At 39.3% G+C, this 27,586-nt stretch overlaps 1 protein-coding gene across 3 annotated transcripts in view; it reads right to left on the reverse strand.

Annotated features, from left to right (window-relative positions):
- Nucleotides 1-27,586, reverse strand: part of WAPL (WAPL cohesin release factor) — a 147,841-nt gene that overhangs the window by 35,195 nt on the left and 85,060 nt on the right. For all 3 annotated transcript variants that reach the window (XM_035329593.1, XM_035329594.1, XM_035329592.1), the window contains 2 exons: nucleotides 13,383-14,432; nucleotides 6,205-6,323 (listed from right to left, as the gene is read on the reverse strand). In XM_035329593.1, coding sequence (XP_035185484.1) covers nucleotides 6,205-6,323; nucleotides 13,383-14,432 — 1,169 coding nt within the window. The remainder of the gene's footprint in view (nucleotides 1-6,204; nucleotides 6,324-13,382; nucleotides 14,433-27,586) is intronic.

Raw genomic sequence — 27,586 nt, forward strand, 5'->3', positions numbered from 1 at the left:
TGTTCATCCTGCTGGTGGGATACTCTTTTTTCTAATGGTTATGCAAGTTCAGCATAAGCAGTTGTTTTTAGAATTAGTTCTGACCAGTCTACTCTGTCCCTACGGTTAAATTTATGGAAGGGGTTACGACTGATGTAGCACAGCTTTAGAATTACATTTCTGCTGCTGTTTTTCAGAGACTATTCACTTAATTTAGGCTATGGAAAAATAATTAACCAAAACCAACTGAGGTTGTAGCATTTAATCTTCACATATATTAAATACCAAAACTAAAAGAGATCCTTCAAAAATTCAGTTTGATTTGGGGAAATGCAGATTCGTTTGCAAGCAAGCAAAAATAAATGTTACTTGCAGGCTATCTTCAATAAACATCTACCGTAAAGTATCACACAAGCTCAGTGGAAAACTACTGCTCACCACAGAGTTTCTTTGCCCTCCCACACACACGTCATTGCCTTGTGAACCGTAAGATTAATTAGTCAAACCCAGAGACACACATGGTTTCTTACTCAATTTCAAAACTCTTACAAAGATCAGGTAGAAGCATTTCATGTTGGACTGCAAGTAAACCTAGACACAGCATTTCTTTCAAGCTGGTATTTATAGCTTCTAGTCAGCATGAAGCGCCAGGGGAAAAAGCTCACATCCGCCTGTAAAATATCTTGTAGGTTATACGCTGAAACTTGCATTACCACAACTCCTATCAGGAACAACAGGATCACATGGAAGTTTTATTTTCAACGACTGACAATTTCTCACAGTGCCTAAATTTATAATAGAAATATGGAAGAACTCGATAAAAATTTACTCAGAAAAAAAACTGCTCACAGCACAAGAAAGATGAGATTCAATAACAAGCTACCTGCAATTTGCAAATCACACTGAAGTCATGCACAAAGAAAAAATATTTTTCGCTGGCTCAGCACTCACTAAGATAGCTCATTTACCTGGAAATTTGTGCTCTTCAAACAGCAGTGATTTGACACACCCTTCCAATTGATCAATCCAAAAAACATGCTTTGAAAATTCTCACAAGTTTCTGTATCCTGCTGTAGCAAAACACAGCACTTACTCCTAAAACTCAAATAAAACATGAAGTGTGTCTACAGGGTTATGACTAAACCAGGTCTATCTTGGCCATAGAGTTCAGAAGCAGTCTTTGGGCTAAGCCACGTCTGAATTCAGCAATGATTTCATTCATGTATTCAACATTACTGTCATGCCTAAATCTATTAATGCCACTTGATCAAAGTAATGCATGTAATCCTTCTAACGCCGGCTGTGTTTAGTGAGCATTTCTCAGTTGCAATGTTGACTTAACCAGGTTAAGACAACTTAATTCCTCTTCTTTGGTTCCCTTAACTGAGCAGATACAATTGTCCACAGTCTCCTTGTGAACCAGACTGGGATTTGTGTTAAATGCTTCCTTTTACTGGGTTGTTTTCAAAACACATGTCAGTTCCTCGTGTTAGTTCAATATGTACCTTATGTTCAGTTCAGTACCTTATGAAACTGCAGGAAGAAGGGGACAGGAATGAGCAGGTGCGGCAAAAGGACAGCCAAGTCAGCTTCATCAAATACTCCTGTCAAGCTTCTTTTTTTTTCCTCCCTCCTTTTTCAGCCAGAACATTCCTAGAATTTTCTTTTATTTTTTAATGCACGACAAGATCAACTTTTCCTAGCTAATGCATTCTATGCTAGTGGAATAATTTAAGCAATATGCTACATATTAAAATCAATGGAAGTGCTCTGCAAGGAGAACTTCATGGTCCAGCACTTGAGTGAGTAGCACAAATGAAACACTATGAGAGCATCAGTGGTGAAGAGGTTTCTCCATACCTTTTCCCACACAATCCAGTGAACATATAAGAAAAAAACAACACCTAGCTATAATGTTCTTCATGCCATTCACTATGTACATCAGGAAGATGTATTTTAGTCACAAAACAGAGATTTTCTAGGAGAAAAATCTTAGCATGTGAGTTTAAAAAACATCATACTTATTTTAAATAAGTATATCAAGAAAAGAGAAGGAGATATTTAAGGCAGTTTAAATTTGTTTATAAACATCCAGTTGCCACTGCAAGCGTGAGTAGTTAAGAGAAATGAACAAATTTTAACTGACATCACAAGTCATTAATAAGTCATGTTAGTTTTTAATTTGAACACTCGCCCATGAATCCCTGATGCAGACCGTCCTCGTAGCAAGTACCCACTTCCTCGTGTTTCCAATCATAACAAGTAGATGTTTTGATCTCTCAAGAAAGGGACAGGCTTTTGTACTGAACTGAATTTTGTCAATACTAGTACAGAAGTTTTATGAAATTTACATGAAAATTTTATAATATAGTTTGAAATAGTGCAAAAAAAAAAAATCAACATCTAAAAAGTTAATTCCAAAAGACTGATTTCCAAAGTTACCTTATTCTAGAGCACAGAACCACTGAAATCCTGACACAGCACTGACCTAGTACCTTGAAATTTCACACTACTTGTCCCCCATTTGAGAAAACACAACACAAGCTGTTTAGGTGCATGTCTACTTGAAGGAGAACTCTTGTTTTCTGTTATACCTCCTTTGTCCTACTTCATGGAACACAGTAAGTCTTCCCATATGTCTTAGCAGCACTGAAGAGCACCAACAGGATTAGTCTTCCCCCTGCTCCCTGGCCCCTTAAGCTGAAAGACTTCCGTATCTTTTAATTAAGATAAGTAACTATTTAAAATCTTGCGTTGGAATATTCAAAGGTAATCCGTATTCACCTTGCCTAGGCTGGCCTCCCATAGCCACAGGCTATGGACCAGCACAGTGTTACAGGGCATTCCTGATCATACATTTAAGGTTTAAGAGCAGAGGGCAATCCCAAAACCCATCTGGGATTCAGAGGATCAAATGGTCCTAAATGACATGCCAGACAAGTGAAACACTGAACTGGTAATACAGCTCTGGCACAGAATACCAGACATACTCATCAACTTGTTAAGGATAATCAAAAGATTAAGTTTGAGGATAGACTACTTCTCTCTTCTCCAATTCTAAGGCTTTACTTCAGCTTCCTATTTAGTGGCATGGCGTAAGACCACTGAGAACCGTACTAAGTATTCCTGCAGAACTGACTTTGTTATTTGCTGACTCCAGCCCAAATTTGTGGTGAGACGGGCAGAAGCAAGAAATCTCAGGAAAAAAAAAATGGTTCCTATTTTCAAGTCTTTAGTCTTGAGTAGATTTGGAGCACCACAACCAAAAAGTTCTTGCACACTTGAGAATTAGTTTCATCTGAGGAAGGTGAACTAAGCCCTGCAGGACCAGTGGGTAAGCATACCACAGGCACACAGAGCTCCCAGACTTACTACCTGGGCAGCGAGTTACTGAACAAGTTGAACTAAAATCGTAGACAGCTGCAAACAAACTTTTGCAGATGTTACTCATGCAGGTTTCACACCCATAATTTGCAAGTCAAGTAATGCTAATATTTATATGCAGTAAGTACATAATTACATTGCTACAGTACATAATATCCCCCTTGTAAATCAGGCTCAGGATAAAGAGAATTAAGTCACTTAAAAGCAGAATTCAGGTTAAGACTTCACATACGTAATGTAAAGTACACACTACTGCAACTCTTAAGCTCATTATGTGTATGAGTAGTCAAGTGATTTTAGTGAGGTTTCTTATATTAAAAGCAGTTTTTGAAATACGTATTTGCTACGGACATTGGAGACAATCATTAATGTCTGTAATCGTTTATTACACATATGCTCCAAATTTCAAGAACTGGACTTGAATATTGGAGTGTGAAAGTTGGATTTCAAAGAGCATGAATGTTCGCAAGAGCCCTACTGATTACAGACCAAAAAAAAACTCTTCAGCTTTCTGGATCTACTGAAGTTTAACAATACCACCTGTTGCTTCCTGAGCAATAGAGCTGTTTACTTTTCAGCTCAACGTGACACGAAGTGCCATACCTCTAACATCACCACCTAGCAGAAAGTAATTTAACTGCTAGTTCCTGCAAGAAAGAAAAAAATATGAGAAGGTGCAAGAATTTTATTTTACTGTTTTTATTAAGATCAGGTAGTTAAGGTCAGGCTAGTACTTTTAGTTCATTTCTTTCCCTTCCCAGAAAGAAAATTCCATTAAAATATAATTGAGATTAAGAGTTTATATCTATAATTTAGGACGATAATTACAGCACCTCTAATTACCACCAGAAGCTTTTTTTTTATTATTATTATTAACTCCATGTAACAGCTGTATGATTAGAGAACATTAACGTTTAAAATCTGAATTGCAATTACAGCAATTTCTACTTCTGTGTCCATTATACCACTGCAGGGTCAAAAAGGTTGCTTAATTCTCACATCTCACACTTGAATTAAGTTTATTCCCAGCTAAGAATCTTCAGGGTGGAATCAATTTTTCCCCATATAATACAATACTATTGTAAGGTTTTCCCCACATATACATTCAAAATTAATTAAAACCCGCAAGTATTTCAAGTATAGAAATTCAAAAACAAAATAAAAAGTTATCAGAGCAGCATGTGAGGTACATTAGTACTTAAACACACACACAGAATATTCATATTCATATTCAATATCCATATTCAGCAGAACACCCAGAGCTGTTTTACACTGCTGAGAATACAGCAAAACAGGTTCAGTCAAATTTATATTCTCGGTATTTTTATTTTCAGTCTGCTCTAACATGTTCCCTGAGAAGAAGCTGATCTTTTGTAAAAAGATATTATCAGCAGAAGCAGTCTTAAATAAATATTTTTGTTCTTTAAAAGAAACCTTTCTCACTTATCGACAGCCTGACTTGAAACTCCAGAAGCAAGAGTCAGCAGCCAAGGCACCAGGCACCAAGAAGCAGTACTTCTTTTCAAAAGGGCATTACAACTGAAAATACTTAGTGATCACACATCCCCTGAAATTAAAATATTCCCATGTGTGTTTTGAAAAATATTACAAATCTGCCCTCCTTCTTCTACTCATGAATCCACATTTGATATGAAAAATTACTATATATCAGCACAGCTGGGGGGATAAAAAAGATTACTTAGTTCTCAAAACAAACAAAAAATCTTAAAATAACTTGAAGTGAAGATACGTTACAATACAATAAATTAACTAGCTTTATGAGATCTTCTAGCATTACATCATCATTAGACTTGTTTAGAGAAAATATCAAAGGATTTTTTTTTAAAAAAAAAATCTCTTAGGATTGTTAGAGTACTGAACAAACTCCTCTGTATATAAAAGTTTATATTCAAGCATACAACTGCTGGGTCTTGTAAAATTTAAGGAAATCAAAGCCAAAGACAAAATACAAGTGTTTTTCCATCTCCAGTTCCCTCTCTCTCTTATTACCCCAGTTCTGGATTGCAACAACTGTGAGACAAATACACTCTAGCCCAGACAATGGGAATGTGCGATGCAAAAAGCATGTTAAAAGGCCTCAGGCGCTAAAAATAGGTGTCCTGGACAATCATAATAAAAACTTCATTTAATGGAAATCACATGGATCCTGGTACTGTAAACTTTCAGCTGAACAGCTGAACATAATTTTCGCTGCATGCACTTCTTTAAAAGCCTCAAAATACTGAGTGACCTATAATAACAGGTAAAATAAACCACGCCTAGTATTAGCAAAATAAGTAAGCTCTGTTCACAACATGAAATGGTAAATTCATACTGAAGGCTACACAGTTGGGGTATACAGTAGCATGGGATCTGGGGTTGCTTTTCTTTTTTAAGAAAAAAAAAAAAAAAAGATACTTTTCCATGTGTCATAAGCACTTGTCCTTATAAAGATTACACCAATGCCAAATTGCAAGGTTTGAGGTTCAATCCTATAATGTGACACATATTGCTTAGTAGAAAGAAGAAAGAAGTCTACACAGCACCTAACGGAGCTTTGCCTTAAGCACCATCTCAAAGGGTACGTTACCAAGGTTGTGAGTTACCATTGCACAACCCATGAGTCCAAACTTGCATTTCATACTCCCAGTAACTAACGCAAGAACTTTCTCACTGGAAGAAAGGTTTCCTGTTCCACATTTAAGGTGTAATCTTACAAAACAATGATTATCCAAGCACAGATATAAAGTGGGACAAAAGGCCTGTTTAAATATAGAAGAAGAAACATTAACACTGAAGAGTTGAATAAAATAAGAACTTGGTCTAAGTATTATTACTCACCCGCTTTGGCCCACTAAAAATCTTCCTGGTGTTTTCCTTAGATTTATCACCTTGTTTATTTGTGGATTTTTTATTGCCTTCAGGCACACCGGATGCATCCTCTGAGAATTCCAGAAGCTCTGCAAAAGGAAAAAAGTATAAAACCTTACTGGAAGTTGTTGAACTGTTAAAGCATTTATTGCATTTAACATTTCAACATGTAACTTGTGAAGTTATATAACAATCCAACAATCTTCACCATAAAGTCAGTTTTCAACTCAAACATAGCTCTTGGTGGAGCTCAGGTTTACTGACTGCAAAAGTCATAGTATGCAGGTGATGCATTACAAGGTACACTGCCAAAATCACTATAGCACCTCTAGCCCATCGTACAACCTTCAAGTTATTATTTCCCCATACATACGTGCGCTCCTCTGAGTCCCAGGTCACAGCTTACATGTGCTTGTTCACAGCTTACAGCCACAGCCGAGCAGCAGACAAATTAAACTGCAGCTGAAGGTCTTCAGAAGTACAAGACTAAGAGATTTACGTTTCCTATTGCAATTACAGGAATGAAGAATTGACCTTACATTGTGTCTCATGAAGGCAGCCTACTTATATTTGCTTGTGCTGTTGCAACAGTAATAAAAAAAATGCAGCCATCAGTTTGGGAAGCAGTCAGCCTGAAGGCCCCCAAAACGGCCTTCCGCTATATTACTTACTACCTCCTTTATCAGCATGTCTATTCACCAGTTTTGGACTATAAACCTGCGATTCACTGATCTAATTAAATCTTTGTCCTATTTTTTTTCTCTAAACTTGTGTTGTTTCAAAGCATTATCCCTTGGAGAGCAGCTTATGTTCTTTGACTTGGCACAAACCAGAAGTTACCATAAAATTTCAAAACAGAAATGAAGATAGGCACAGAGAAGCACTGTTTCATCTGATAAACCGTGTAGAAAACCGATCTATTCCAAAGCAGCTGCTGCTGTTTGAAAGCTGCACTGCAAAAATACAAGCAGGTTGGATCGGTTACTTTACTCCTCAGCACATCGAGTAAACAGGACCAGCCAAATTCCTAGATGAGGCAATCCAATGCAAACCGAGCAAGTGAATTTCAAACTGCACTTGGAAGCACACAAAATTGAGCTAGTACCAGGGATATAAGTATTCCTAAAGTGCTTTGGGGCGTTTATTTTAAATTGCTGAGTTTGACAGCTCTGGCAACACCATGAGGCAGCGCATCCACTCCAAGGGACCCAGAGGGCCAGCCTCGTGCCCCTACCGGCTGGTTTTCACTTCAGCCCCACATCAGCACAGGAGCACATACAATCCCTCTGAAAGTAAGCAGGGATTTTAAAAAGATGTTTGGATAAAGTAAGTCTGACAGGGAAAAAAATACAGGCCCGTTCGCCTTACCTTTAATTAAATAAAGCAACACTTCTTCCAAATCTACATAAAAGTCAACTTAGCCCTTCACTGGCACTTCCCAATTAAAGGAGTTGAATCCAATTGCTCTGATGCACATTCTTACAAATTCTGAAATACTTCAGAGAAGCCAGGCCCTGGCTGCAATTCCAACAGAAGGTCAAACAAACCCACAGACATGGAGCCTCCTAGTCCAGATAAAGAGCTAAAAAGTAACTCGCTTGTCCACACTAACTACAAACATGCAAGGCACTAGAAATGCAGGAGGGGTTTTCACCCACACCATCAGCCTTCGTCTGCCCAACAACTTGTGCCTCGCAGCAGAGACCTGGAGCTGGTATTGTGATAGACAATGATTGGTAGCACTCTAAACCAACTAGGCCACAATTTTTAAATCACCTAAGTTCCTTTATTTGAATTCTCTACTCTTGTGTGATATTAGCTATCCCATTTAAATTAGACAATTTTGAATTTGATTTTAAAAAATTAACTTCTATTTATTATAGAATCATTTTTCATCTTTTGATGATGTTTGATGAATTTGTTAGCACATCAAATGGTTTTATAATTAATATCATAAAATAATCTGGATTATTCTTATTTAAGCAATCCCCTTTGTGGCCTTCTGGGTATCCTAAAATCAGTCTGCATTTGTGTCCAACTACATTTTCAAATCTCAGTTAAATGATGCAGGGAGAGTCTTTTACTAATATAAACTTAGCCAGGCAAAGGCACAAGTAGATGTGCAAGCAGTAACGAAAATAAAGTTTGTTTTCTAACAGCTCTCTTACATAGATTTTATTTATTTATTTAAGAAAAAAAAAAGGTAAGGATATTGGCCTTCCTCTCAATATAGAAGCATATAAGTCCTTTGCTTCTCCATCCAACCGTCTTCAAGGCGTTTATAACCTTTAAGATCATTTGTCTGGCTCATCTAAATCAGAAGGATGTTCAAATAGCAACTAGAAGGCAAAACCAGAGGAAAAGCAAACCCACTTTTGTTTTAGAGCCTCACAGTAATTCTGCAGATTTGGAAGTCCAAACAGGACTCTGCTTTGACGACTTCAACGTACTAGTAACAGGCTAGAAATACTTACCCTGTTAAGCTGATTTAGTTTGGAATGAGATGTAAATAAAGAAAAAAAATTAAGCTCACTCATCATAAATGCACTGAGTGCTAGATGCTGATATAAAAAAGCTACGTGACTTTCCAGAAGGAATATAAGAAATTCATCTTGATCATTGAAAGGAAAATGAATGCATGACAGGCATTTAGTGGTATATCAGAACTGATTTACAAAGCAAAAGGCTAAGCTGTGGTGCTTATACTACCATAACAACATACCTGCTGGTGTAATTTAAGTCATTAATACTGTAGTCCTTAATTACTGTGCTGCTTGTGAGAAATATAGTGAAGGACATGAAGTAAATAAAAATAAGCACATTAAAAAATATAGATCTTGGTATCTTCATTTAATGCAATGTTTTAGGGCAACTGAGCTATCCTGTTTATGTCAATCTATATTAAGATAATGGAACATATAATTTTACTCAGTTTTTAATTTAAATTCCTGTCACTTTCTGTAATAATTTCATTGTCATTGGCTAAAGAGAAATGTAATAAAGAAGTAGTAACAAAGTCCTGGCTGTTCCAGTTGAACAGGTGGGAAATGAAGCCCTCCATGGCTACAAGTTCAGAAGTTACGTATGTCAGGCATCTTCGAGATCACCCGAACCACAGACAGCCAAGACAGGCCCAGACCTTTTTGGGCAAGCAGGAAACAAACTGATAGCGCAGTTATTTCCAGCAGTTTAACGCTGCCCCAAAGATGCAGGACAAAACTGCAGCTTATTTTTAAATAAATAGTTAAATATAATATGCATATATATTTATAAAACTATCTTCTCTTCTTTGCCTTTACTTCAGACTTCTCTTGGATACAACTTCCCACTAATTAATACAGTTGTTTAATTAAGTCACTTTGGTACTAGAGGCTTCTCTTTCCTAGAGCCATCCTGTATTCTGCCTACAGAAACGATACCGGCACAGTTTCTGCTCTAGTCCAGCTGAATCAGTATTTTTAGCCCCTGGCAGGCTGTGGCTCCTGAGAGAAGGTGGCCTCTGCTGCAACCAGGGTGAGAGAATCCTGGACTGCAAGTAGCGAAGAGGAACAGCAACTTCAACTGCAACTGAGAGCTTCACTACAAGTCTAAGGTTCATAGTGATGAAGTGCCTCCATTAAAACAGAAGAGTCTGTGAGAGGCCTAAGAATTTAAAAGGCTTCTTTTAAATTCTTTTTCTTCACCTCAGCCTTTTTACCTCTTCAGCAGGCGAGCTTACTGGACAGGTGAAGAACAGAACAGACACAGTTCAGTGAGAGACCGTCTCAAACTGAAATTACCTACTTTGCATTTTTTCCTGCACTAACAGCATTACCCATCTGGTCTTTGGTGCTTCCTTGCCCTCGACTTGCAGGAACAGTTGCATTTGTGTTACTAAATTTACTTTCCGCCCAGCCTGGGAGAAATAGCCCATTTCCAGCGTAGTTAGAAAATGTTTGCATAATGCTTCAGAGTAAGATTCTAAAACGTGTTTCATAAAAATAGGTCTGGATTATTTTAAGTAACCAAATTAGTATTAAGGCAAAAATAGGGTGAGACTGCAACACAAAGCACCAAATCTCTTTCAAAAAGCTGACTATGTCATATAACACTACTTATTCACTGAACTTCAAAAGCCAGTCTTAGGAGTTTTGTGCAAAAATTGAAACCTTTATGCATCTTGAGACCAATTCCCCCAGAACAACTCACTAAAAGAAAACAGGAAACAAACAAGAAAGTCTCTCATGTCCTATCACTTCACATCCCCTTTTGATCCTTTCAGCCTTGCTCCCTGTAAACAACCCCCTCCAGCTCCCTCTCAAGGGCTTTTCCTCATTCCTTTCCCTGCTGAAACAGTGAGCAACGAGGCCAGTAAAGCCATCCCTAGGCTTCAGCATTCGTGCCTGCTGATACGGGGAGCTGACAGGGCAGTTCACCCTTCTGCAAACCATGACACATCTCAAAGCTCCTAGGAGGCTTATATTTACAGCAGATGGGAAACAATTCTCCCATACTGATAAATAACATAGGAGATTGTCTCACTTAAGCTTCAAAGAGGAAAAAGCCTTGTGTGCTCCGGGAAGTGTATGCCTTTGAACAATCCTTACTAGACACAACTCAATGCTTCCGTCTGTCAGACAGCACTTAACACAGCACCACAGACTTTTTTATGTTCTTTGGGTGATGTTACCTTATCAAAATTATCTCTACCAAACATCTGATTGCTTGTGCACATCTTCTTACTGCGTTCCTTCCAACAGAGACATCATGACTTTATTATTTGAGCTACCAGCAGTAGCTAGCCACCAACCCTGACTGGTTGCACAGTCTCTGCAAAGACTGGTGGCTCCTCAGGAGAGACCAATTGTAATTCTGTGAAGATGCCTGAAATGTAGACTACTACATTGGGAATAAGCCCACATGGCCAACAGTGTTTCCGTAAAATAAAATGGAGTCTACATAAAATAGGAGAAAAATGACAACTTCATCTAATGGTTTCCAGAGCTGGAATTCAGAGAGAAGAGCTGGCATCTCACTTGTCATCTTGGAATCGGCACACCGAATTTTGATCTGTAGGTCTATTCATCAGTATGAAAAAGAAGAGCACACACGTAACACAGGTAGCAAGCACTACAACCTTTCAATATCATAACTTTTGAAGAAGGTTTTTATGTGCAACATATTCTGAAAGTTTCTGAATTTGGATTCAAAACCTGCGTTCTCCATGAATGTTGAAGTAGCTTTTTTTCAGTAACTTACTGAAGTTACTTTACCTCAACATAAGGTTTAGATCCACAAGTCTTTGATAAATTTTCAAACTCAATATCATTAGATTTAAGGATCATCAAATGGCTGTCCAGAGTGATCATAACACTCAACCTTTTGAAAGGTCTGAAAGAACACAACAGGAAATAGCAAAAAGGCTTACAAATTTCAGGGCAACATTAGACTCCCTATCTTTATAATCTGTACTACAGGACTGAGCTAGGGAACATGTTGTGACTTAGGAAAGAGCTTCAAGTTTTGCTTTTCAAAAGTCAAATCTCACCTGGTTACCAGTAACCCAAACCAGGAATCAACTGAGTAAAGCAGACAAATACAGGCGAAGCACGCATCAGCGGACACACTGAGAGGCAGCTCTTACCTGAGCGCTGAAGAAGTGCATTTAAGAAACTGAGAAACCACAAAAATTTACATCTACCTGTGTCTGCCAAGGCAATCTCTTCAGAACACGTCAGAGAAATAATCAGTGATGCGTCAGATTATAACAGCCTCCTCTGTGAACATGAATGCAAACAGGAGGTATTTTGAGGCTCCAGAGGACAGTAGCTGAAAGGATGATTTGATGGATCAGCATCTCAGTTGCCTTAACTGTATAAGGGATTTTTTTCCTTGGAATAAACAGCTGACCAAAGGCTAGTCAGAGAAAGGAACCCAGATGGAATATTTCATAAGCAGCCCTGCCAGTTAAACCCATTTTCCAAAGATGCTGGAATGCAAGTCTCTCACCATAATGAATTTGAGATTTCAAGTATTTTTGTTTGAAAACACAATATTCCCCTGTAATATCAGCATTAACTCGGTCCTTGAAAAGTTTACAATGCCTTCAGTCTTCTTCCTTCTTCTTCAATTAGGTCTTAAAGACAATTCTGTTCCTAGAGAATACTATAATTAGAAAACAGAATAGAAGATCTTTTCCTACAAAATGTTATTTCTGGATTATATTAGCAGAAATTATTTGCACAAGGGAAAAAAACAGCTTCTCGAGCATCTGCAAGGCTAGACTCAAGTTCTCCCCAGTCCCCACTGCCATAAATCACATTTTGCCAAAAGTCTTAACCATCAATGAATGGATAAAAACTTCTTTGCAGATTCATGCTTCAAAGTGGAGGACCAAGAAGTTCTCTAGAGTATTAGCAGTGTTTTGAAACACTTAATCCAACACGCATGAGGCTTTGGTATTAGACATTTTCAGAAAGGTTTTCAGTAAGAAAAAGCTGAAAGAAACCTTTCCCCACAGTTATCCCTCCTTTTCTTCACCAACGCACCTTCAGCCTTCATCAAAGTCACCACAAGGACCACCAAGCAATAGTCCAATTATTCAAAGGCACCAGAACGTGCTTCGCAAATTCTGCCTGAACACTTTTATTCATGTGTGTACACACACGTACACCAACGTACCACCTATGTAAAAGACGTAACAGCTTTGCTGCTGAAAACTTGGAAACAAAATTCTTCAATATGCAGGGGCACAACCAAAGCCAGGTACCTGACTGGCACTCCACCAACCCCCAGAGCCTCTATCGCTTGAGAAAGGTGCAAACTATTTACAAATGCATTCGGAAAGCACAAGTTTCTGCCTCAGCTCAGTAATTTGGGGTTGCCATAGGCCTTCTGTAGGAAGGCCAGGCATAGGCACTGTATGCAAAACACACTAAAACAGGTAAGAAACTCCTTTTTAAGAAAGAAAACCCTCCACCTCTGGCATATTTCAAGGTTGCTACAAAACACTAAACAAGACCATAGCAGAAATAAGCAAATGTAACTTTCAGATATCCAACCCAAGAGTATTGTTCGATGAACCCTTCAGCATACTGAAAAAAAAAGAACAAAATAAAGGCCAACTAAATTAAAATATTTACCATGTATTCTAGAAGAGTTCTGTTTACCTGCATTTGTATTGAGCTGGCTATCTTGGGAGCAGTTTTCATTGCTCTCGGAGGTTGACTGAAGTGAGGAAGATGGTGCAGTTCTACTTCGTTTTTTGTTAGCTTTCCTTTCTGCTACCTGCCATTCTTCTTCTTCATCCTCACTTTCACTCAGGTCATCAAACCCAAAGTACTTAATTTTGTAATTGGAACTCCCAGAACTTCTAGAGGCACCTTCATCTCCCCCTCCCTCGTCTTGATCGTCAAACCCAAAAAATTCTAATTTGACATCCTTTTTGGATTTGGTATTGCTTGGTCGGAACCTGGTTGTAGTTTTTGTAGTAGCAATGTCTGCTTTTTTTCTTAAACGTCCAGCTTCTCCTAAGTCAGTAGGGGTTGCTGTGGTAAATTCATCAATTCTTTCCATGGTATCCTGTATAGTAACATTACAAACTGACAAGCAAGATGGATGTAGAACAGTGTAGTCTCTAGTCCGTCCAACCGTCCCTCTAAAACTGGTCCCACTACTTAAAGAAGCTTTTCTTGCTGGGTTCAGACCATCATTATTTGACTCATTGTTTGCTTTGGATAAAGACTGGCTAGTGCCATCCATTAGCTTGTCAAAATTTGTTGCCCCCTGTGGTTTTGCTTTGTTAGATCTACAATATGTCCTACAGTTGCTTGGCCTAGGAATAGTTTGCACAAGTTCCTCACTAATGGCTTCCTTTGGATTTTCAGTATCTTCTTTATCGCCCTCCTCATCCTTGCTCTTCACCTCTGAGAGCTGTTCACTGTCAAAATCTAATATATACTCTCCAGTTCTGGTATCTTCAGTTTCATCCTCCCATTCATACAAATGAGTTCTTAATGGCCCCTTCGTCTGAGATGCTTCTGATGGAGAGTCTGATGTTTTTCCGATGTGGGAGTCCCAAGAATCAGGTAAGTCCTTGGCTTCAGCATTGAATCCAGAAGCATCTGCAGTTTCAGCATTGGTTTTGTTACTGTCTTCAGTATTCTCACAGGTGAAATGACTGTTCTTCTCAGTATCTTCATTCAAATTCTGCATTTTATCTAGAAGAAAAAAAATAAATTTATTACCAAAAAGCTCTGCTAATAAAATAATCACCCTTACAAAGTTGAAAAAAATCACAATATAACACTAAATATTCAGTACTTAACTTTAAAAAATAATTTAAGGGGCCTCAATCCTCCTAGTTAATACTGATCTACTTCCTAAATCTTCCACCTTACAATCTTTGTTATAAAGTCTCTTCATCATCACTAGCAAAAACACACACCAGCTTGAAATAAGTGTCACTTAGAAAACAAATGCATTATGAAAAAAATATCCCCTAAATAGAAGCACTTATTGATGTACACAACCTAGACAAACAAAGGAGAAGTCTGCAACAAAATATTCTATGAAGTCAAAACACCATTCAATCTGCTTCAGTGTCTTACAACAAATAATAAGGGATAAAGGATGATTATTATTCACTTTCTAATTACATTAGAAAAAAAGTATTTTCCTTCCTTTACATAGGATGAGTGATGTCCCCGCAAAACCTTGTTTTTAATCAACTTTTGTGATACACATTCTAGTGCCTGATCTGCTTCATTTGCCCTAGTTTAAGAATTTTCTTGCTTTTGCGTAGCACTTGAAAAGAACAGGCAACATAACTGGTAACATGAAACACGTGAATCAGTGGAATGGCTAAGTTAGCACATGCTCATTTCTAATACTACAAGATGCATTATGGGAGCCTTCTATAGTAGGAAAGGGGATGCAGGAACAGGTTCCAGCCATTCATTTGTATGCTCTGTTCTAACTAAGGACTGGATAGCTGCAAGGCAATGTAACAGTAGACATGGAAATAAGCATGAGCTACAGAACCTATTTCCTAAATTTCCTGAAAATTACCCTATAGTCCACTGCCTACAATAGTAACTGAAACAAGTCATCCAGTAATATCTGTACTAAATACGCTACAGACGCTTACAAACTGTATCTTAGAGGTCTCGATCATGTGCCCTGATCAGAACGGCACACATCAGTAACTATCTTGTTTTGCTGCATCAAATGAAAATATTTAGACTTCCAGAAGAAATATAGAAAAACTAATTCTCATCACAATTTTTAGTTTGAATTACTTCTCAAGAGCAGTTTTTACAACGTACTTCCACAGATCTGAGGAAATGCTACTGCCCAAGTTAGTCTTGTACTTCTCCAACCCACAGCCACACTTCCATCTTCTGCTGTCAAGGAGCGCAGATGCAGCTGTAAGCACTTTTTGTCAGGTCTGCTCTCAGCTGACCACAACAGCAATGCCAGCTGAGACAGAGAACGCAATGGAAACCATTGCCTTTGTTTTCCCTGAATACCAACCAAAGGTTGGTGTATTTGGTACACGAGTTTCATGAAGATTTTATCTGCATTTGCCATACTCTGTTGCTGCACCACACATACCTAAAAAAACGCACAAGCGTGTTAGCCCTGCCCATCCTTTTTCCAAGAAACTTCATTAGGACTTGTGTCAGCCAGTGCCAGCACACACGGACCCAGGTGCCTACTGCACTATCAGCACTCACTGTAGGGGCAGCATGGGCCAGGAGAAGCAAGATAAGGAGTCTGACTGGGATGCAAAAGGCCCTGATGCATGGAGGAGTAGCACATGATGAGATAAACCGCAGAAACAGAAGCAACTGTGACAGTGACAAGCAGACAAAAGGCGAGAAGAGAACCTGCTGTCAAGAGATAGGCACAGAAGGCCACAGTAATGGAAGATGCTCCACAGGCAGAACGCAACTGCTAAGCTTTGGCTTTGTCACGCAGCAAATGCTTCCTAAACTAGAATGAAGGCTTTGGCATCCTTCAGTACTGGTCCTGACTGCATTCATCAGGTACCATTTCCCCATGCGGTATAGAAGTTTCATCGCACTGACCAAAAGGTTTCAACCTTCCTGGTGAAGGAAGTGAGCATGAATGCTATTCCAGGCATTTCTGTTCATCTGCTTTCAGATTAAAACTGCATCATCTAAATGCCTATCCCTGCTCATAGCAACTGTAAAAGAACTTTAAGGCTCCAAAAAAAAAGTCTACTAAAAGCAATGACTACCAAGTCAAGTTTTGCAGGAAAATGGTCTAATCCTAGCTGAAATTCCTCAGGGAGACAGGACAAGTAATATTTCACATTGCATTTAAGTTTTCTGGGAGTCTACCTGAGGTCTGTCACAGAAGTTTAAATACTCAGCTAGAAAATAAAAGCTCTTCAGAGAATATATGACATGCAATACCAAATTCTCTCAAGAGCATGAGGCCTAGCCATCTCAGCAATGGAAGTTCATTTAGTCTTTGTCTTGCATGATAAATACATAATACAAGGAAACTTATTAATCCCATCTCAATCTGATGCTAGTGATAATACAGGACGTCCAGCCAATATTAGTTTTTCCAGAATTAAAGAGAGCGCCTGGTAGCATACACTCTGTTCCTTTCTCCTGCCATATGTTTATTGTTGTGTAACTGAAAGCCACTGTAGTGCTTAGGCATGAAAACCAGCAAATTAAACCTACAAAATTTGATTTCCAGACTTTCTCACTGAAGTGCAGCCTTCCCACTACTATTCCATATCCAAGTGCACATTTACTTAAATTAATAAAACCTAAGCAACATTCAAAATAAACACATTTAACATACGCCTGCCTTTGCCTACTAAACAACACTTTGAATTGTTACAAAGAAGTTTCATCATGCGTATCTGGAACGGGAAAGGTTTTCCTAACCTAAGGATGCCTGGGATTTTGAAGACCTGCATGGCATATCAGGAACAAATCTAAACTGCTCTTCCCAGGGAAGGAATGCAATACAAGTGTGCATATGCACATTACAACCCAACAGTCAAATACTTCAAGAATTTGTTTTGAGATGAGTACTGATGAAACAGTGTTACATTGTCGTAGTTTGAAGCATCATTGTTACAGCTATAGTTAGTATTCTAGAGCACATAAGATGATGTACATACCCAGCCTGCAAAACAGACTGAAGATGTCAAACAAATACATGTATCTGTATCTATAGATATGCACAAGCTACCACTGTCAAAAAAAAATATTGGAAAAAATGCCAAGGAATCTTCAACCAGCAACTGCCCTGTTACAAATACTTTCATCTGTGTCTCAAAATTCCAGATTTTAAAAAATACTGGGCTATTTAAAAGCAGAAAATATTTTTTTTTTTAAAAAAAAGCATTAAATATTTAAAAGGAAAGATATTCAGGGATTACTTATTTAGGTCTTTCACTCAAAGTCACTATCTAAGACACACCCCCTGAACTCTTCTGGTCATTCCTCAGTTCTGAAGCAGTGGTTGGCAGCTGAAACCATTTAATGTTTCAGGTCTTTACCAGGAAGTTACTCTAAGTAGGAGCTAAAGCTCTCTTCTGCTACATCCCTGTAAGAAAGATGATCCTTGACCTTCTATCAGCACCAGTGCTGCTTTTATTAAGAATAAGTTTTTCTAACAGGCATTAGATATCACATTGGGTAATAATAAATCCACATTACAAATAACTACAATTCCTTCTTAATGAAAACATTGATTTTGATTATGTAGTTACATACACTGAAAAACTATTCTACACATTGTTCTAGAATATTTCAGAATGGGCTAAAATTAGCCCAGTATTTGTACAACTCCGAGCAGGCAACACAGTCCCATCCAGTCATCTGTAACCTATTATGTGAGGAAAGAGTTTTGTTCCCTCACTGCAGCAGGCACATTTGGGCAAACTGACCCATCAGCTGAGAGGTGCATCATGAGCAGAACTATCCATCGCATCTATTTTCCCCATTTCCATTTTCCTGGGCTTGCCACGATGGTGTTGTTTAATTCCTTCGTGCCAATGTGGCTCCTATTCTCATTGGCAGTTCCACACACCGCTAAGCCGCCCACTACTCTCCTTGCGCTGCTGCTCCCAGCAGACCCGATAACCCAACTCATGTCCTGGGTTCCCTTATCCGCCCCTCAGCGCCAGTCTCTGCTGCCACTAAGACAACTACCAAACACACACAAGGCATTTGTGTGCCTGCGTCACTGAACGATTTGATCCAACGGAGTTCAGGCAGCGGCAGCAGCGCACACCAGTCCTCCCAGCCCTGAATTCCTCGCTTCTCTTCATCTGTCATAGTCAATAAAGTCACTTTCTCCAGTCAGCTCAGCTGACCAATAAATAACAAACCCATTCCATCCCCATCAGACAGTTTTACCGGTGCTTCTTTTTGAAGAGACACTTGCAAAAAACAATCTTTAAAGGCAAGCACGCTCCATTAACAGCTCTTTCTGTACCACAGCAGGACTTCCACTGCCTTTGCACTGCAGCTCTTTGAGTATGTGCATAAGTAAGGCAGAATTTTGAGTCCTCTCTGAAAAGACTTAACTAGCAGCAGAGCATTGCATCTTATTTTTTGCACTCATTGAGCCAGTAATTCAATACAGCATAAAAAGTTACTGGCAAACAGCAACCAAGTGGCAGTGAGCCAGCCTGCTCCCCACTCATTTTGTGCCTATTAGACACCAGCAGTTGAGAACCACCTCATACTTAGGACCCTCTGCTAACTGCCACAAAGTATTTTTTTTTTCCTCTTAATAAGCAAGGTTGATGAAAAATTAAGTAAGCTATTTTCTGTACATGGAATAGAAAGTTTGACTTGAAGACTGGGTCATCATAATGCACCGGTGGAAAACTAAGCAGTGATATTTAGGTGAGTACTTGCTCAAAGAATACTTCATCAAGCCGTCGTCTTCTTTTCATCACTGGGTCAACAGCAGTCAGGCTGAAGCTTCTAGAACAGAAAGTACTGCAAATCCTTCATTGCCAAAGGTTTACAATACCAGTGATCCCAATAACCTAACCTTGATTTTAAAAATCACTATATCCATCGGCAGTAACTACTATAGCTGAAGCTAGCAGGACTGTAATAAACATGCAACGTGTCAACTCATTTACAGATGCAGAAAGCACAGAGAAATTATTTTAAAAGTACTAACTGTGAATGACTAGATTTTCTGTAGTTCAAAAGAGTCATGTAATTTCTCCTCCTAATTTCAGCTGCAATTAGGCTCTTTTGGGGCTCAAATACCAGAAGAAATCTCCCAAGAAATCTCAGATCAGCAGTATCACACAGCTATACAATCCACGGGAGAGTCTTTTTTTTTCCAGGTGTTAGCACAATATTCCGAAGAACCATAACAACCTTCTGTACTGCTCATGATTTGTTTGCTCTGTTTAAATCTCTAGAATTTAATTACCAGAGTATGAGAGAACCAATCTAAATGACTGGCAGGCAAATTAAATGTTAATGAATATAAAACCGCCCACACATACATACATACCCCTTGCTTATTTTATGCTCTAGTTTCTAGTGGAAAGATAGGGATGTCCTAAGAATTGCTGATGAATACAGAAGATACGAAACTTCTACTCTTTCGCACTAAACACATAGGATGTTTTCACAGACTGATAAACACGACCAAACTTCACAAAGCTGTGACTACAATGATTATTCTCATCAGCTTTGTAAGATGACCACTAGAGATAAAAACTTCATACACTGCAAGACACTTAATTTTTCTTCCTCTAGATAAAAGAAGATGCTTAAACTGTGTGAACGTAACTGAGTTCCCCAAATCCCACCACTTTTCCAATAACAAACGTTTTTCTAATAATAACCTTTAAGCATTACACAAAAGCCCACCTAGACCTGCATAATTTACACTAGATGGATATAGAGTGAATATTCTGATTGTATTTTTTTCAAATACATGCTTAAGATGAGCAGTCACTTAGTGAGCAGATGGAAGAAACGCTCTTCCATACATTTGACAAAACACAAAGTGCCTTGTGACTACCACGAGTAGCTACAGGAGAACTAGTACTCGGCTTTTCATATCTAAGGTCACATACAAAGGGAGAATGCTATTCTAGACTTCATTTATTTGCATTTTTTTTTTAAGAAAAAGAAATGCATTTCCTTTAGAGATATCACACCTACATTCTTCACCTGGATATCTCTCATAACTTTGACTTCAAGATGTCTCAGATTTCAACTTCATTTTTTCATTAGGCACTCATAATACATCTCACCCTTATCTTAAAAGGCTTTTCCTCTGAAAAAAACTACCTCAAAGTGTGTTCCCAAATAACCCGTAGAAGCATCACTAATGCTTTCTTTTTCACGTAGTACAATGAAGAAAATCTCTTCATCCACAAAACATTTGGTTCAATCATGCTAATAGCAAAAAACACCATACAGACTTGTTGAGATGGTGAACGGTCTAAAAAATAAAAAATAAAAAAAAAATTGCAAGGCTTCCAGAAACTGCTTTCAGAGTAAAAATAATCAGTTCCTTTTTAATTCTATGTTCTATTTCTATGTTTAATTCTATTCACCCACAAGAATAATTGTAGTTGAACTAAGACAACTTCCAGTATGCTTCTTACCTTTGATCTTTAGTTATATATTGTCTTAAAGAACAACAAAAAAATGAGCTCCAGTAGCTTTTCCAGAGCAGAAGCCATGCTGGAACAGTTGAGCAGAACACATTAACAAAAATCTTTTTCTATAGCACAGGCAGAAGAGGACTCTTAAGGATTGCTCTATTCACATGGCTCAAAAACTTCACTTGTGGATTGATGATGGAATAAGAAAACAGATTCCTAAAAACCAATACAAAGGACATCTAGAAAGTTACCTTCACCGTTGACTGACTCCAGTCACTTCATATTGTACATTGTATTCAAAACAGCAAAGAAACAGAGACCAAAGTCTGTGCTTTTTTAAAAACGCAGAAGCCTGAGTATTTCTAAACCTGACTTTTGTCTGTCCCCCCGCTGTTCTGCACACAATGGAGCACATTCATTGCTTCTCTCCTCTGATAACACGAAGTAAACGTAAGGGGAAGTTACTTGCATAAGCAACAGAACCGCAACAGCCACTGACCAACACCTGTAAGCATAAGGCAGTGTTCAAAGACACGTGAGCATGGCCTCAGCACCTACAACGAGCAGCAAATACCACAAGGAACAGACCAGGCAAAACCCAGCTGCAATAGCGAGAGTTGCAACAGGCCAGCACAGCCCAGAGCAGCCAGGCGAAGATGCCTTGTAGCTGTGAGTAATTAATGCTGAGCTTTCTGTCTGGTGGTTGTCAAAGGCGATATAGCTAGAGAACAGCAGAAAGCAGCCAGAAGTACGTGGGGAGAAGAGGGAGAGGACAGGAGCACCAACGGGAGCCCAAGTGCTCCAGGAGCGGAGAGCGTCTCCGGGATTCATCCATCTTGCCATACTCGTTCTGTTTTGTCAAACTAGGGCCACTTATCTTGTTGCCTGGACACCTTCAGAGATATTTATCAGAATTCTTTAGACGGCTCAAACTGGTATTTTCTCCTACCATCACTGATGACACACTCAAGTATTTACAGTAATGAACCTCCATTGAAACGACTGACTAAATACCTCGTGTTGCACATCTAGCGTTTGGGTACACATTACAAGCAGCCATCCTCATTCCTGCTCATGGTTCACCATAATGGTGTTTACAGTTGCATTAATACAAACTTGGCCAAAATTTGCTCCAGGCAGGGCCTAAAAGCTGTAAGCATGCCAATGCAGAAAGGGGAAGTCATAGAAGTGGCTCCTTCCACTTCCCACAGCAGATTCAAAGTTTGACAGAGCATTCTTACTTGGAGAGGAAAACACTGAAATTTGGAGAAAAGATAAACCCTCTTGCCATCATGGAAGAATCTGCACTGCTAACCATTTCATACTCTGATCTTTAGGGCACAGCATAAACCAAGACTGAATCCTAAATAAAGTCAACAGAACAAAAAATCCTTTAGGAAACCAAACACTTTTTTTTTTTGGCAAAAATACCACAATCCAAACCAACCATCAGTAAAAGTATACCCCACCTCAGGCCCTATTTCAGTTTAATCTAATTTCCATTTAACTTAAAAGACGCTTGCTTGGCTCTGAGTCTGAAAACATCGATTTCACCTTCACAAAATCAAATCAACATTTCCAGCCTGACACTAACTGCCTGAAGTCAAACACTGTATTCTTCTGTTAACAATCCAGCAGCAGAACCTTAGTGCCTTACTTGCCATTCAGAAGTTACGGTGAGCACAGACCAGTCGCTCCATCTGTGAGAGCTGTCTCTGGAGGCGTGTTTCTGCTCAGCAGGGCCCACAGGCGCACCAAGCAGACCAAGCACCATGACCCACCGCACGGCCGTCCCTACAGCCCCCCAGCACCGGCTCACTTGATGGGGCAGGAGGCAGCGCACGCTGCAGGTCCCACCTTTCAGATGGGTTAGGCACCTGCTTACAACTGCATTTTCCTTACAAACATCCAGGGAGTAGAGAAGGGGAAGCAACAGATGAATCAGTTCAACTCTGCTTTCCACAGCACTTGAAATACCACCATCTCCGAAATCTCTTTCGCACTCAAAATTTGACCCAAATGGCTAACTGGAACCAAAGTTATTAGGGAAGTGAAGAGAACAAAACAACAGACAACAGTAATCTTGCAACGCTAAGAAACCAGGCTAAGATGTCAAAATATTATCATGTATGCAAAATGAATGCTTATTTCTCTTTCTTACTCTAGAAAGAGTTGCCAGTATTAAACATTAGCCCCACTAACTCCAGGTTAGTTTTCTCTCACGTCTACCAATTCTTGATGACTGCCAACCAAAGCATCCTGAAGCTACGTATGCAAGACGTACTGCCCTCCACAGCCGGTGTGTGATGAGACGTTACGCACCTTCACTGCCGTGTAACGAGCTGGGGAAGCCTTCATTTTAAAACTGAAAAGAACATGATTGACTTACTACACAGAGGAAACAGATCTACAGACTTCAACTAGGTTTCCTTTACTCTAAACCACAGAAATTCACAGAATTTATTGCCAATGTCAGAGGCAATGACATCTTTAGAAGGGCAGGCGGCACAATGCCAACTTCACATTCCTCTATTTCTCTTCAAATGAGACCTCACTACCCAAACAGATGCATCACCAAGAAAAAAGAAACATCAAGAAGGCAGCAGTAAGATTAACAAATAAAAACTAGTATCCGAGACCTTCTGCTATCGCCAGCTATTGAGGGCAAACACATTAACACGACACAGCACGTGAACAGACCACTGATACAGGAGACAAGAAACAGTTTGTAAGCTCATTATGAGCTATAGCTCTGCCTGCTGTTCCCAAACACTCAAACATTTATCATAGCTTCATTTTACTATCACCAATTTTTCAGGGTATAAAGCTACATCACTTTACAACTCAAAGCTGGCCAAGCTAAAGGAAAAGACAAATCTTTACCAAGTGCTTGTATCATAATCTTCATTTCTGGGAAGAGAGCCCAAACAAGACGTACAGTGTCTTCTTTGGTTTGGACAGAAAAATAGCAGACTTCCTAACCACAGAAAAGCCATTTTTTTCTCCACATATCAAAATAAGTTTCATTAGTTTCTCTCCGCTACTCTACATTGGAAATCAAATGTTTTGGTTGGTAAGGAGAAAAGGTTACAGACTAGACTCCTTTGCTACATTTTCTGCCTATGACTGAACAGCTGGGGAACAGCAAAAAAGCTTATGGATATAAAATATACAGTTCTAAGAAATGGGCATAAATTTACCACTTAGATAACATCATGATCCACTGATGCCCGCAAGATCTGGAAAAGCACTGCCTGTTAGCAAGCACAAACAGAAGATAAGAAGCGTAAGAACCTCAAAAGATTAGATTCTCAAGACCAGTTTCATGGTTGACAATCACCAAAATAGCTAAAATTATAGAACCACCACATCCAAAGCTATGACTACAGAGTCTTACATAATTCTCGTTCTTCACTCTCTTTGAAACAAAATGAGTTCCCATTAAGTTCACGTGCAGGTTAGATAGAAACTGTTTTGTTTCTTTGCAGATGCTTTAAGTTGTATCGCTAGTTTGCAGGATTCCACTGAAAACCCTGAAGTGATGAGATTTAATTTACTGCTATCACAGAACTATTTTCCTTAAGAATAGTTTGCTTTTCTTGTTACATCCTGAACGTGAAAATTCTGAAGTACTTTATACGAAAAGTCCCAATCTACTATTTAACAAGCTTACGTAGATGAATCGAGTTCTCAGTTACACTACACCAGTTCATGCCAGTTAGTTATTCTAAGCATATAGCTTGTGAGACAGAAAACATCTTTTATTTGTCCTTATCACCTAATAGCAGCCTTTCAGTTTGGTAATGTAGTGTCTCTAAACAGTCACTCTGTTCACTCCACACAGCTAGCACATTCATCTGTAGACCTGGACACGGCCTGTGCCGGTACCTGAGTCTGTTAGTTACGCTATAGCTCCCAGTTCTTCCTCCCACCTAATGCAGCAGAACCACACACCAGCATTATGCGACACGCCAGACAATTAAAAGAACTACAGATTTTCAATGAACAAGGAAATTCTGAAGTAAACAACAAGCACATTATTACATGGCTGTAAGAAAAACTTGGGCCAAGCTCTCCAGTGGCTTCCCAAAGACGATGTGCTGTTAGCCCAACACCCTCCCCGCGTGGCTGGCTGCACAGGACCGAAGCACCCAAAGCACCACGTGACTGTTTCTCACCTTGGACCTCTGTTGAGCCATACAAAGCAACTCCTCAGCCATTTTCCCCACTGGGAGAACATACTACCAACGGCCATTCTGAGAGGCTGTCTTATGCTGATGCAAAAATGATAGCTGCTGCCAGTCAGAGTAACACTTGCTTCTAAAACCCTTAGATTTCAATGGAAACGGAGGCCTGCCTGCAGGCTGCAGGGGCAGCCTGACACAAGCACTGCCCCTCTTGCATAGAAAAGTATTCATACTTTTAATCACCTGCCTTTATCCTAGGCCTAATTTTCAAATACATAGGAAGTTTGTTTTTCAGTAACAATCTAACTGCTTTTCCTCTCCCCTACCACTTCTTCAGCCAGCGATCAGCAGATTTTCTGCCTGTCACTGGTCTTTCACTGCATCTTCAGTCACTGCATAGCTCATCACCATCTTCATACCGATCTACACTTACCCGGCCATACTGCACACAGTGTCGTGCTTAGCATGACTGCCTTCCCAGCAAACATTTCTGGGGGAGGAGGGAAACGAAGCTACAATGACTAATTTACTCCTTCATTACTGGAGGCACTTCCTCCTCCATTTAAAATGTAAGTAAAAAATAGCCTAGGTTGCTTGTCATCAGCTATACCCTGCCTCTCAATTTCTATCAAATTTAAGCCCTACATGGTTCCTTAAATGACCCCTTGCACTTCAGTCCTTTCGATTTTCCCAGATAGGTATTCTCATCCAAGTCATATATATTAGTCTTTCAGCTTGTATTTTACAGGTGGAAAAACTGACATTTCTCCTCCACTCTTCTTCCTAATCTTGCTTTAAAATCTTCTGCAACATTCTGTAAACCTCATTTAAAGTCTGGTTTTCTTCCACAAGTATATGCCCACAAGAGAAACACGACTCTTTCTTAACCTTATTGCTTTGCATTTCTATCTATCCACACTGATAACAATCTAAGTCATAATGTGACTCCCTAGACACTGATTTATTATGTAAAAAACAAAAACACCATGGAGCACGTTATCAAAGCTCACACCCAATTTGTTACCGAAGTCCATAGCTCTCTGAAGTGTAGGACAAATCACAGTTTTAATAAGCAATGTTAAAAATCCTTCCTTTTTCATCTAACAATGGAGAATTAAGCAATGAAGAACTCTACAACAGTGCAAGCAAGACCATTTGGTCAGAAATCTAAAACTAAAACAGTCTTGAAGCGATGAGACATTGTCCAACATTGAATCCAACTGTCAGAAGAGCTGCTATACACCGTAAAGCAGGAGTTTTCAGAGCTGTGTCATGCCTTCAACTCTGACGGCAAGTCCAGTGAACAGCCACACTCGTCCTCCTTGGTAGTTTGGAGGGCATCGCTTGCTGAGAGCAGCAGGAGAAAGCTGATCCAGGAAGTGAACTACTTCCCCCTTGCAGGGAACGCCAGACAGTGCCATGGGCAACACGAATAGCTGGCACCAACTTTTTTCAGAAGGGCTTTTTTCAGAAGTAATATAGCAGCACTAACAACCATTAGAACAAATGCATCCTGAGACTCCTAAGTCAGTCTGGGTTCAGACACCACTGATAAATATGTTGAAACCCTTTACTGAATACAGCAGGAGTTTCCTGTATGAACAAACATATGAACTAACAGTTGGAATTTGAGGAACAATTTCCATGCAGTTAATTGTAAGGTAGTAACGCTAATACAGATCTCAGCTGTTTGAACCTGAAATGGCTGCCTTACCAACCGTTTTCTGCTTTCCTGCATACTTTGGTCAGCTTAAGCAGCATGCCTGTTAACAGGCTTTCTCCTAGAAGCACCGAACAACTGTACTGAACACTAACTTACTTCAACTTGTTAAACATGAGAGAAGCTCTTGGCAAGAGACCTTCTGACAGTGAAAAACTTGATCTTTTAAAAAACGAAGTGCATGAATGAAGTCTATAAATAAAGAATGATTTTTAAAGCATGGATTCTAAAAGTGGGGTTAAGAAGCTCACTATCATTTGGGAAAGGGCAGCTACAGATTGGGAAAAAAAAATGTGCTCGGTATGCAGACATAGAGTACCTTTACCTCTCATTAGGAAAAATGGGTTGCAGAAACCAGAAGATTCCTTCCCAAACACTGTTTCCTCCTGTTTTGCTATTTTAGCAAATCAATATAAATATTGAAATTTATGAAGAATTTCAATCCTTTCAGACTTTTGAAAAATGTCTGTGGGGAGGGAGGCAAGGAGGAAATCTTCAGAGTAGTATCTGAGCTATAGCAAAAAAAAATGAGCACCCACATCACAGTAGTTTGAACGCTGGCTACCATCACAGCAAGGAAACTCTGCGTGTATGGGGAGAAGGGACAACTTCCCCCTTCAAAAAAGGGGAAACATGAAAACAACAGAAAGAAGAAGACTTGAGCAGATAAACTCCAGCTACCTGTACACCCAACTTAACTGCAGCCATCTAGACAAGCTTCACAACACTGAAATTCTGCGGGTACATATTTTCTTTCAAACCTTTCCCCTTCCTTGCTATCAGTTTCCTAATGCTTTGAGCCACTCCGAGGACAGCTGC

Source organism: Oxyura jamaicensis, chromosome 6, assembly GCF_011077185.1.
Source record: "Oxyura jamaicensis isolate SHBP4307 breed ruddy duck chromosome 6, BPBGC_Ojam_1.0, whole genome shotgun sequence".
In the NCBI taxonomy this organism is placed as follows: Eukaryota; Metazoa; Chordata; class Aves; order Anseriformes; family Anatidae; genus Oxyura; species Oxyura jamaicensis.